Source organism: Acromyrmex echinatior, chromosome 9 (genome assembly GCF_024713525.1).
Source record: "Acromyrmex echinatior isolate Ae372 chromosome 9, ASM2471352v2, whole genome shotgun sequence".
Taxonomy (NCBI): domain Eukaryota; kingdom Metazoa; phylum Arthropoda; class Insecta; order Hymenoptera; family Formicidae; genus Acromyrmex; species Acromyrmex echinatior.
In genome coordinates this window covers 9,362,646-9,374,717 of record NC_141860.1, presented here as the reverse complement: position 1 = coordinate 9,374,717, position 12,072 = coordinate 9,362,646, and the positions used below count along the sequence as shown (strand labels likewise).

The window sequence follows — 12,072 nt, the reverse complement described above, 5'->3', positions numbered from 1 at the left end:
ATAAGATATCCAAATAGGCGAATCATAAAGATGTCTTTTAAAAAAAGTCTTTAAAACGTTTTTAAAATATCTTATATCTTATTTTTGGACATATTATTTCGATATATTTAAAATCAATTGGTTTGGATTATATTGTTTATAATTGTAAAAAGGAGTTTTTAAATCTATATGAGTTAGAAAAAGACTTATTAAAAAATAATTAGTAAAATACAGATGATTTTAAAAGATTTCCTTAAACATTTAATTTTTAAAAATATTTACATACGTTTGCATTTAATTTTTTTTGTTAATTTTAGCAATTTTTGTAAATATGTAATCGAAAAAATTATATTCAACAATTAACAATATCATTTTTTAATTATTTCCAAGTCCCATTGATCACAAAAATTAGGTCTGTTTTCTGTAGTTGACCTAGCTGACCACTTTTGGAACTTAAAGTGAGATAAAGCCTGTTCTTTTTGGATAAACTTTTGTACCAATTCATCTTTCTTCTTCTTCTTTTCTCCTAAAGATAAAAGGAAAAAAGATGAACTGATGCAAAAGTTCAGTTTTGAAAAGAACATGTCTGTAGATATACATTTGATATTTGTTTAAAGCGAAAAAGAGAGTTCTAGTCTAATTGCAGGAATAGAAAACAAATCAATTTTTATATTCATAGTTTGTTCTTATTTTAAAACCATCTCAAGTAATTACAACATACGGTGCTAATGTAGCTTTCTGATTGACTTATAACATCTTAAAAAACAATCTCAAATATATAAATTGACGATTTATATCTTTAATAATATCCATGGAGGATGGGGACTAAGGAGATCTGAGGAAACCAAATTAGGGTTTGAAAAGTGTGTTCAAAATCAAGTTTTTGAATTGATATTGGTAGTGCTCGATAGATAGCGTTCAAATCGCAAAACTCCTCCATATGTTTAAATAACACAACCGAACATACATAACCTAAGAATAGAGATGTTATTCTTTGACATCATGCTTTGACAATAGTAGAAAAACGAAATTCACATAAATTGCCATTAAAAAAACTGCATGAAGAATGGAGCATTCTTCATATAAAATTGGTATGAACCACCATGCAAACTGCGAGAACGGTGTCGTTAAAATCACTAGAATAACAAAGTACCGCAAACTGCCGCCATTTTGGCTCCATGACGCGCGATTATTCAAAACTTCAATCTCTTTCGCTGCGGTTTGCAATTTTCAACACAGCAACCGGACATTTTCGATAATAACAGAATTAAGTTCTTCTTCTTTTTCTTCCAGACCCTTGTATGGATTTCCGATCTTACAACAGAATCAGGTTAAGTCCAAGACACAATGCGAGGAAATAGCGATAGCGATAGAAATAACACGTCTATCAGAAACTGTTTTTTGCGATATATCCGATTTCCAATAGATTGAAATCGTGTTATTCTTATCGCTATCGCTATTCCCTTGCTTATGGCTTTAGGATAGCATTTCAATGTCGTTTTGGCTTCAAATGTTAATTCAGTGAATTTTCTCATCGCGTTATTTGTTATCTAGTGACTTTAGGTGTGTATGGAACGAAAATGACATCTCGATCGAACTGATTCAGATGATCACTTTTGAACACGCTTTTTGACGGCCTCATCCATATACAATAAGTTCGGCCTCCTTAAAATGGAACACATGATACTCAATTTTTTGAATGATAGCATGCATACAATCATGCCTACTCTGATGTATTCTAAAATTCGTTCATACATTGAGTGCTGCATGCTGCATATATATGATTTTTATATTTATTATGGATTACTTCATTATTTCTTTACACGCATCAAAAGAAATAATTGCTAATTTCATAGATATTTATCAAACGTCAAGCATTCAAAGCAAGCATAGCAGTATGCATGTGTATATGCATGTTTATCATTCAAGAAATCGAGCATCGTGTGATTTCTTTAGTCTCTATCCTCCATAATATCACATCAATGGTTTTGATGATTCCTAGCGCGATCGCTACTCTCACTTCTTCTATTTCTATGATTTCCTCCCTCTCCTTACCACATTCTTATCACTGCATATTGCTTTAATGCACGTAATCGCGTGTTAAATACACAATCTTCGTTATGTTCGACAAGCGGCGTATTCGCCGGGGATTCTGATCCATTCAGATCCATTACCGACCGTATTCTCGCGGTAATCTGTGTCAATCTCTCGTGAAGATTCGCACTATCGTTGCTTTCTTCACAGACCCTTTTCCCTGCCGAATAAAAACAGATTCGTCGTCCTTGCACGATGGTGAAATATTATGAGAATATCACAATCTTCAAGTTCGATTGGACGCAGGTCGTTCGAGGATTCTTTCAGAGATATCCGAATCCGCACAGGTGATTGAACACATTACATCATATGCGTAACTAAAATACAAATATTACATAACATTGTGCATTCATCGGAATTCACAATGCAATACGATTTTCAGTTCACACGTTCTCACTGAGGATACAATCTCCAGAGAAATTAAAAATGGAAAGCTCTACTCCAAGCGGCTGCTAACAAAAACCAACAGAGTACCCAAATGGGGTGAAAGATTCATTAGTAAAAACATTGTAAAAATTGTGGAAGAGAGTATTGTCGATCCAGAAGCAAAGACTCTGACTACGTATACAAGGAATTTGGGATACACCAAAGTTATGGTAGGCTACTTAGAAAACAATATTATCATTATTTTAGGACAAATGTTAAAACGATAACTTCCTAGCTTATTTCCTAGGTGATTTAAATTTTAGAGAAATAGATAATGAAGATTTTTTTTTTCAAAAGTCCTATTTTAAATGAATTGGTATAAATTAAATAATACCAAACGTACAAAATTTATAAAACTTTTAGTTATAAATTCTTTTATCTGTTTGATTGTTTAATAGTAAAAAACATTTAAAAATTGATAATCTTGATAAAGAAAACAATTATAATTATCATTGGTAATTAAGTTTTCAACAGAATTATAATTTTTTTCAGAGCATCGTCGAGAAAGTGGTTTATCAGATCTCCGATGAAAATCCAGACTGGACAATTGCAAAAAGATCAGCATGGATAGATAGTCAAGTCTTTGGTTTTAGCAGAGCGATTCAAGCCTTCGGCTTAGATCGGTTTAAAAAGAATTGCGCCAAAATGTCGGAGGGCTTCAATTACGTTCTCGCAAATATGTTTCCCCATACAACACAGTTTCTAAATCCGAAACTGTCTCAGACGAGTTTTTCGGTGCAAGCCAGCCACAGCATTGCAGATGATGGTGTTATGATAAAACCGAGCCTTGCAGAGGACTTACAACATTCTTTACAGGGTAAAGCAGAGAAGGTCAAAGACGCTGCTAAGAAAGCTACGGATTTAGCAAAGGAAAAAGCAAGACCAATATATGCGGCCTGTCAACCAAATCAATCGTAAATTTATATATTTCACAAACGCAAAGTGCAAAATCGTATCATTGAATAATATCGTTTAGCGATGGAAATATTCTTGAATAACACGGTATTATTGATGTATCTTGAACAAAACAATGGTAAAGCTTTAGAGACTAGTTCAAGAGTGCAGTTATTTGTATATTAATTAATAAGCACAGTTTAATGACACAGTGCAAAAAGATTTAGAAAGTTGGTTGATTGAACACGTAACGAAACTTGAGAAAATTTGTTTGGCTTGATAGCACAAGATTCTCATCGTAACATGTAAAATTTGCTAAAGTTTTTCGAGTCTGACCCATTTGTAATGTTACCATTCCTTTTAACTGCCAAATTATTGCATAATTAAGCATGCTATCAAATGTGATACATGCATCAAAAATGAGCATTAAATTATTTATTTATTTTTTACACGTAAAAACATTTTCTATTTCTTTTATAATCGTAAAATATCTCGTATATATACAAAATGTGCAAAAGTATTCTGATGTGCTTGTCAATGTGTATCAGCACTCATTTGCGCATTTCCTGCATACAGCGCCATACCTAAAGCTTGCAATTGACAATTGTAAAGAACAGCATTTCGTACGCAATTATTAATGCCAATGAAAACAATTACATACGTTACAAATATACATTCAAGTAGATAGTTTTACAATAAATCTTTTTCTCTGTTAATATAATAAATATAGTTTGTAGATATGCGACGGCACGGATAGTGTCAATTGACCACTGCAAGTTACTGAAAGATTTGATTCCATACATTATCAATGTATCATAATTTCAGTATGTTAGCAATATATTACTAAAATGATTATAACTGTGATTTAAGATTGTTGTACAGTATTTCTATATTTTAAATATTTTTCTTTGAATTGTTATTAAAAAGATTTAAATTATTAATAAATAAATAATTTGGGCAACTAAAATTAAATAAAATTTTCATGAATGTAATTAGTGCTCTTACATGTATTTAAATAAAGTTTCAACTCCGTAACCTTTTTAAATAAAAACCTCAATGTTTCTAGTAACAAATTTAATATATCTATGATCTTTGTGTAATCGGATCATATAATAAAGCATGAAATGCAAAAGGCGAGTAAAGCTACACGCGTTAAAAATTGCAAATGCGGTTAAAAAACTTCCATCGACACTCGTACATATGCTTTATTGTATTCGTATAAAACTGAATGCATTTAACTATTTCATAATTTTAACTTGTGACGCAACTATTGTATATTCGCGTTTTGTAAATATATAACATAAAAATTTAGTTTATTTAAAATGTTAGTTACATAATGTATATATACGATATTCTTTCTTCTGGAACAACATTCCATTTATTTTTATTCTTATATTGTTTTATATTTTTATGAAAAATATATAAAAATACTTATATATACATTACATTGTAAAGGCATACAATGTAATATATTTTTTAAGAACACAAAATAATTTTTCAAAATAGAACACAAAATAATTTTTAATAGAATATAAAAAAAAAACAATTTTAAATTTAAGACAGTATAATGTATAAATTTATATTATTGATATCAATTTATTAAATTAAAATAAATTTTTTTTAGTGTTATAAATATTATCTATTTCACACACACACACATTTTCCAGAATGATAGGATGTTAACTAGGTGATCCTGTATTATTTTTCTTCCTTCATGATTAAAAAATTAGACGCTTTCTGTAGGCTAGAGCAAAAGAAAAATTACGTAGGCATAAATATATACATATAATTCTATATGTACAGGGTTGGCCATATTCGACGGAAAGATGTTTTTTTTTTCAATCATGGGAAACGTCGTTACTCGATCTAACATCTCTGTCAAAAGTTACAGTGTTTGCCAGATCTTTCCGTCGAATATGGCCAACCCTGTATATTATTATCTATCTTTTTATCCACAATTTGTGGATATAGCAGGACTCGTATCACATTCATGATCAACAGTATGATTTTATCAGCAATGTCGATACATACATATCATTGTGATACTTCATATCTATTTTATTAAATAGATATTGGTGTCGCTAGTGTACGAGAGTTTTGTGCCGTATGGTGTGATGTCACGAAAAAGGCCGGAATGGGTGCTCTCATAGCATAAGAATATCTTAGCCCGGATCCTCATACGGTCAACAGCGCTTTGACATCGAATGTTGATTGGTGAAAAACGGGTGATGGAGGTAAATTTTATCTCCACAACTGGCTTTTCACCAATCAGCGCTCTGTGTCAAAGCACTGTTGTCTGAATGAGGATCCGGGCTTATACAATGGGTGCTCTCAGGTTTTATTTCTATACGGAGTAAATACATTGTTTTTTATAATTTATTAAAAATCGTGCAATGTCATGTAGTAATATACAAATTACAACATAATTGAAGTTATTTATGCTGTCTTAAATAACAAAATTATATGTAAACGGTGATCATGGCCTCGTTACTCGTAAATCGTACAATTAGTGATACTACGACACAGTTTTGTTCGTTAATCGAAAGACTACTTTCGTTAACTAGTACAAAACTCAGCAACAAGAAACAGATCAATACGTGCTTAAATGATCTCAACGAACTAGATTACAGATGTCTCAATATTATAAATAATGATGTAAGGAATATTTGATATTTTGTTGATTAATATAAAACACTTGTACTAGTTGCAGCTCAAACTATATTTTGTTATTTATTAAGATTACATCTATTTCCAGGCAATATTATTATTGGTGAATCAACTTTGTGCAGCAGTTCTACCTACAGAAACATCTTTAGTTCAAAATGTTTGCAAATTTCTGTACAATTTAACTCAGAGCAACATCAAGCTTCATGGTCGGACATTTGTAACTTGCAAACGATGGATTTTAGAAGCATTGGAGTTTTCTGACCCACTGGCACAAGTTGATGTATTAATTGCTATAAAAAGTTTTTTACATTTTGGTTATTTTGATGATATCAATCATGTTAGTATATGGCTTCTTTTTCAACAACAAAGATTATTAAATTAAATTATTATATCATTATATAAAATTAGGTAACTGCTTGATGTTTCAGCATGTACGTCTGTTACTTAAAGATAAGGGTTTGTTAATGAAGCATTTAAATCCATTATGTAATCCATGGTCTGAAATTAATTTTCATGCACTTGGATGTTTAGAAGAAATTGTAACAAACAAAAGCAACGATTATTGCTTATCAGATGAATTTACATATTTGATAAAAAATATAATTTTTAAAATTTTATCACTTCTACCATATCATAATGATGATAAGCTTTACTACAGTAAGGTATATAATTTACTTTTTGTACAATTCAAAAGGTATATATATACATATATACATATTTCATAGAGTTGCTTGTACATTTATAGATCATAAATTTATGCTTGCACATTTTACATTGTATGATCATTGAAAAATTGATCCTTAAATCTCCTGATCTTATTGGAGAAATATTAGGAGTGGTGCAAGCGTTCCTATTTTATGGCATCAAAGGTTATTCAGTTACAAGGCCACAATTACTTCGTCCAGCTGCTATGAATCTCCCAGAACGAGTTCACATAGTTCCCAAATGCAAGAATCTTAAAAATCATAAAGCAAGATCTAGAAAAACATTAGCCAAGAAAAATACGTCCGATTCAGGAAATAATGCCATTCTAGAACATACAGGAATTTCCAAATATTCCAGTGATTCAGATACTTCGGATACAGAGATTAATAATTCTATCCACATCGATTCCAAAGTAAGATTGGGAGCTGTACGTTTATTGCAGATTCTAATAGAAATCACTCGAAGTAAAGAGATTTTTGGATACTGGCCACAAATCGTAGCTACCGGTTCACGAAATGACGCAAGAGTATTGACAAGAAGCATACTAGTTGAACCTGTGTCTAAAGTGCGACAGAATGTATTGTGTGCATTAACTGAATTGTTGATAGGTGCTAAACCATTTTTAATACACGCCGAGGATACCAATCATACCTCTTTCATCACATTCTTCGGCACAGTATGTTTAATGGTCAAGGAACTACATTTTACATTATCATTAATTTTACTGGCTGAAAAAAATGTAGCTGTATTAACGCACGCGTTAAAATGCACAGCAGCTCTTGTACAGGGCACATCATACGAACGACTGAAACCAGGTTTGGCTACCAAATTAGTTAGGAATTGTAAGCCGCATATATTTCACAAAGGTATATTTTGCCTTTATTATTCTATTTAATTTTTAATTTATTACTTTCATTATAGTCAAGTTATTTTTCTAGATCCAACTGTACGAGTTGCGGCACTATCTATTTTTGAAGCATTTGCCTCAAATGAACCTATAACGCAAGAAATATTAAACATATTAGCTAAGCAAACTGTGGGTGAAATAGGATCAGAAAGTTCGCAGTTTGATACTAGTCCCATCAGTGACATTGGAACAGAAGAAGAGGAAATAGATATCGAGGATATCGAAAATTCGACAAATAGCTATAATGAGATCACATCAATATCAAAAGATGAAAATGCTTGTTTGCTGGTTCGCGTTTGTTTACAAAATATATCTAATAAGGTATATATAAACGATACACATTATACTTTTGTTTTTCACATTTGAAGATTTTGTAATTAAAGTAGTTGTCAGTCAAACTGAAAAAATTACTTAAATTAATTTGTTCCATTTTAGTTAGTTAAAATACCTGTACGACTTCAATCTTTAAAACTTATGGGCAGACTGGTATTTAATACAGGAAATCTTATATTTCCTCATTTGGAGAATGTGACTACGGTTTTAATTTCGGTTATGGAGGAAACAGAAAACCAAGTAATATTGCACGCATGTCGAGTTTTAGAAATTATGTCTGGTTGCCTCACAAATACTGAAACTTATAGTAATGGTATATTATTTTGGAACATTATATTTGAACCTATAATATCACTCGCCCAAACATCACGGACCATATTGCGAGAAGCTGCTTGCGATTGTCTAGGTAGCATCAGTGGAAATGTATTCACACAATTATCGGTAAGAATAATTGAAACAAAAAGAATGTAATTATCCAAATTTTTATTTCTTTTATGAACTTATGACATTCATCAAGCTAAATATTTTTCATGTCATCTCTAATATTCTGCTTTATTTTCATTTATATTTGCAGAGACAAAGAGTTATATTAATAATTACAATTCTATTTGGAGCAGTTCGTGATGAAGAAAGTGCTGTAAGAGCAGCCGGCTTACGTGCATTAGGAATGTTGGTAACTTTACCGTCTTTGGAACACGATACCGGCTTTCTCATGGATCTGGCTGATACGGTTTGTTCAGCTTTTGAGGACAAAAATCTTGGTGTTCGTGTAAAAAGTGCTTGGGCATTGGCGAATTTGTGTGACTGTCTTTCCAGGCAAAAGTTTGTTTTTCAGACTGCCTTCTTTCATTATCTTCTTTGCACGCGATGTCTTCTCTATTTATATAAAAATATATCTTTTATCCAGACAGCATGAAGATGTGGAACCATTTCCTTTAGAAGATTTATTACCCAAACTGTATCATATAAGCGTTAAGGCTACAAAAGATAATGATAAAGTGAAGTGTAACGCCGTCAGAGCAATTGGAACTATTTTACATTTATGTCCACAGAAACATATACTTTCCGACACGACAATAGGGTTGGACGCACTTATCAAATGTGCCGTTTTAGGAAACGATATGAAAGTAAGAGAAAAGTTCTAATGATTTCATAATAATTATTATTATAATATTAATTTCCATAATTATTTATGTATATATTTTTTAACTCAAAATAGATTTATTTATGATCAAATCCCATTATCTCGATACTTATGCATTAAATGTTTTGTTATTATTTTGCAATAATGAAGTGTGTAGCTGCAATAAATATTTCTTGATTTACTTAATAAAAATAAATCTTTTTTATTTATAACATTAGGTACGATGGAACGCTTGCCGAGCTTTAGGATTGGTTTTGAGCCACGATCCGGACGCGATATTGCCATCTTCTTGGAAAGTATGTACTTGGAAAAATGTGATTAGTGAATTTATCTTGTGTAAATGTGTAAAACTAGATATTTTTATAGGATCAAGTATTTCCAGCGCTTTCGACTTTGATATGCGATAGTCCTAATTTTAAAGTACGAACTAACGCCGCATGGGCACTATCTTCATGTAATGACTACGGTAAATATACTGTAATGTTGTGGAAAAATATTGTATTAGCATTTGAAAATGCTCAACATGTACCAAGCTACGTTGAATATCCGCATCGAGATGCACTCATTCAGCAAGTAAGTATGCTTTTTCTTATAATACATAACAATATTCTTGGAATATTATTGGTTATGTATTAATACAAAAAATATATACTTTTTAATTATTATTTAACAAGCAGAAAATATTTTTCAGTTGTGCCTTACTCTTAGTTGTGTAGCTGCCCATACAGAAAAATCCGAACTACAAAGTCTTTGGATAGAGATTGGCGACCATTTAGAAGAAATTTCTAATTTCATGAAACAATTTCAGGTATAGTGTGTTATACAAAATATAATTATTAAATCAAATATACAAGACGAACATAATTTTATAATTTTGATGTATTGAAATTTTGTAGGAGACTGTTTTACCTGAAAAGCTAGGAGATTTAATTAAAGCAAAAGTCCAATTAGCACAGCATGTGAAAAATGCACATTCTGTTGAAGAACGACAAATCGCTCAATCTTTGGCAAATATATTCGAGAAGACTAATCGCTATGACAATCTAGATGCCATTACCTCTACGATATAGAATTGTATATACAACTAAAATGATGAAGAAAAAAAAAATAAAGCAATGTAATATATTTTTTAACATTTTTTTTACCAGCTATTTACTGCAATTTACAATTTTTATTAATAAAGAAAGCTTGATATCAGTGGAATTAAAAATATATACATGTAAATTAGTTACTTTAATATTGTTCAAAAAATCCATACCAATATAAAATTGTATTATAATGATATATAATACAGTATGATATACAATTTTAATTGTGAATGAATAACTGATACATTGCTTTAAAAAATCTATCAATGTTCTAGTTTTCACTGAAATCTTCAGTTCGGTTCCACTACAATGCAAATTTAGAGTAATATTTTTTCATTAGATTTGTGGATCAAAGCAAAAGTGAAATGAGTCAATCATATTTCCAGACTTTGAGCGTACTCCACATCGAATGATTCAGTGGAAACTAGATCAATTTCAAATTCAACAAAAAATATCGGACCATTAATATACATGTCAAGTGCCATCTTCACATTGAATATTTTCGCTTGATACCTCAGATTGTGTCTTTAACATATCTTCTTGATTTTCTCCCACAAGTAATGATGATTCCTTTTCTGTCGCTAACGTTACTTCACTTTCATTCATGGAAATGTTCTTAGGATAACTGTCATTTTCTTCAGTTACCTTATTATTTTCTACAGTTTTAGTTTCTTCATTCTCATCTGAACTGTCATCCTCACTATACTTTTCGTCCAAGACAGCATTGTCCTCCTTATTATTAGCTTTAAGTTTCTTCTGCTTACGTCCCTGCTTCTTCCTCAATCTCTTAGCACGTTTCTTTGCTGTTGTCTCCTCTGCCAATCTTCTATTCTCTTCCAATTTCTGATGGTATTCGTCATCTAAAAGTTCCTATAATTTTGACAAAAGAAAATTGTAATCAACAGGAAAAAAATATGTGATTTTTAGGCAACTCTAGATGTATGTATATTATACAATAATCACCTTATATGCCTTCTCCTGAATAAATTTTTGTCGCGCATACTCCTTACGTCGCAGATGTCTGTACACGTGAAACTCTCCACTACCTGCTCCAGCACTGCTACCCATAACATTACGAACAAATTCTGGTACAGAAGGTGTATTCTTGGCCTTTGGACGTTCTGGTAGTATAACTGGTTTATCCTGTACAATTAAAACACAAATTATATAATACAATTCTGATTCAAATAACGCATAAATCAATAGATAAATATGCAAGCCTTCTTACAACGTTCTTCATTAATTTCATTAATTTCAATCTTTGCAGATCCACGGCTGTTTTTGGCACTACAGGTTTTTCTTCGTCCTTTTCCTTGTCGTCTGACATTTTTCCACTTCGTGAATACGAAGAAGTGAATTAACTTGACAATATAAATCTTTATGACTCTGATTCTCTCAAAATAAACTTGTTGGTTAGCACACCATAGCATACCAATAACATACCGCGTCTTTAAAATATTCTAGTGCATTTAAGGCAGGACAGGAAAAAAAATCTATGATCTTGAATGTTCCTAAATTATCAACTAGGAATTGAAGATTGCCGTCTGCGCCAACAGCTTCTTTTTAATTAAGCTAATCACACACTTTCCGTAATGCATGGTCTACAATGGGCAGTAGCAGTACTGGATTAAGGAGTAGGCGTAGAAATCGACCAAATCATAGTTGATTATTTTTCTTACATTCAACTATGATTGGTCGATTTCTACGCCTACTCCTTAATCCACTACTGCTACTGCTAATTGTAGCCATGTATCACAATAAGAGAGAGGAAACAGAGAACAGAGAATAGGAATTTCAATCTATCAGATATCATGTATTGTGGAATACACAGTTTC

General features: G+C 31.5%; 3 protein-coding genes and 1 long non-coding RNA gene across 9 annotated transcripts; 2 read left to right on the top strand and 2 right to left on the bottom strand.

The window, feature by feature from the left end:
* The first annotated feature begins 1,985 nt into the window (after nucleotides 1-1,985).
* On the top strand, nucleotides 1,986-4,444 carry prel (preli-like). The gene is made up of 3 exons (XM_011068316.2): nucleotides 1,986-2,360; nucleotides 2,456-2,669; nucleotides 2,992-4,444. Exons 1-3 carry the CDS (start codon nucleotides 2,269-2,271, stop codon nucleotides 3,415-3,417), a joined length of 732 nt encoding a protein of 243 aa, XP_011066618.1. The 5' UTR covers nucleotides 1,986-2,268; the 3' UTR covers nucleotides 3,418-4,444.
* Nucleotides 4,445-4,449: 5 nt separating this feature from the next.
* Nucleotides 4,450-5,533, bottom strand: LOC147908602 (uncharacterized). The gene is made up of 2 exons (XR_015546062.1): nucleotides 5,425-5,533; nucleotides 4,450-5,137 (listed from the first exon to the last, which is right to left on the bottom strand). It is a non-coding gene; the product is annotated as an uncharacterized LOC147908602 (long non-coding RNA).
* Nucleotides 5,534-5,692: 159 nt separating this feature from the next.
* Nucleotides 5,693-10,274, top strand: LOC105153459 (HEAT repeat-containing protein 6). 4 transcript variants are annotated; one of them, XM_011068320.2, is made up of 12 exons: nucleotides 5,701-6,048; nucleotides 6,149-6,397; nucleotides 6,489-6,722; nucleotides 6,806-7,631; nucleotides 7,704-7,993; nucleotides 8,108-8,446; nucleotides 8,580-8,735; nucleotides 8,917-9,132; nucleotides 9,368-9,445; nucleotides 9,516-9,722; nucleotides 9,841-9,957; nucleotides 10,046-10,274. In XM_011068320.2, the coding sequence occupies exons 1-12, from the start codon at nucleotides 5,872-5,874 to the stop codon at nucleotides 10,217-10,219; spliced, it is 3,063 nt and encodes a 1,020-aa protein (XP_011066622.2). In that variant the 5' UTR covers nucleotides 5,701-5,871; the 3' UTR covers nucleotides 10,220-10,274. The 4 variants fall into 4 exon arrangements, with proteins under 4 accessions (XP_011066623.2, XP_011066622.2, XP_011066619.2 ...); XM_011068317.2 differs by having other exon boundaries at nucleotides 5,702-6,048; nucleotides 8,580-8,827; nucleotides 8,913-9,132; XM_087409125.1 differs by lacking the exon at nucleotides 5,701-6,048 and having other exon boundaries at nucleotides 6,258-6,397; nucleotides 6,469-6,722; nucleotides 8,580-8,827; nucleotides 8,913-9,132.
* Nucleotides 10,275-11,932, bottom strand: LOC105153460 (uncharacterized). 3 transcript variants are annotated; one of them, XM_087409126.1, is made up of 4 exons: nucleotides 11,917-11,932; nucleotides 11,466-11,838; nucleotides 11,201-11,380; nucleotides 10,275-11,107 (listed from the first exon to the last, which is right to left on the bottom strand). In XM_087409126.1, the coding sequence occupies exons 2-4, from the start codon at nucleotides 11,562-11,564 to the stop codon at nucleotides 10,712-10,714; spliced, it is 675 nt and encodes a 224-aa protein (XP_087265252.1). In that variant the 5' UTR covers nucleotides 11,565-11,838; nucleotides 11,917-11,932; the 3' UTR covers nucleotides 10,275-10,711. The 3 variants fall into 3 exon arrangements, with proteins under 3 accessions (XP_087265252.1, XP_011066625.1, XP_011066624.1); XM_011068323.2 differs by lacking the exon at nucleotides 11,917-11,932 and having other exon boundaries at nucleotides 11,466-11,571; nucleotides 11,681-11,890; XM_011068322.2 differs by lacking the exon at nucleotides 11,917-11,932 and having other exon boundaries at nucleotides 11,466-11,889.
* Between the last annotated feature and the right edge of the window lie 140 nt (nucleotides 11,933-12,072).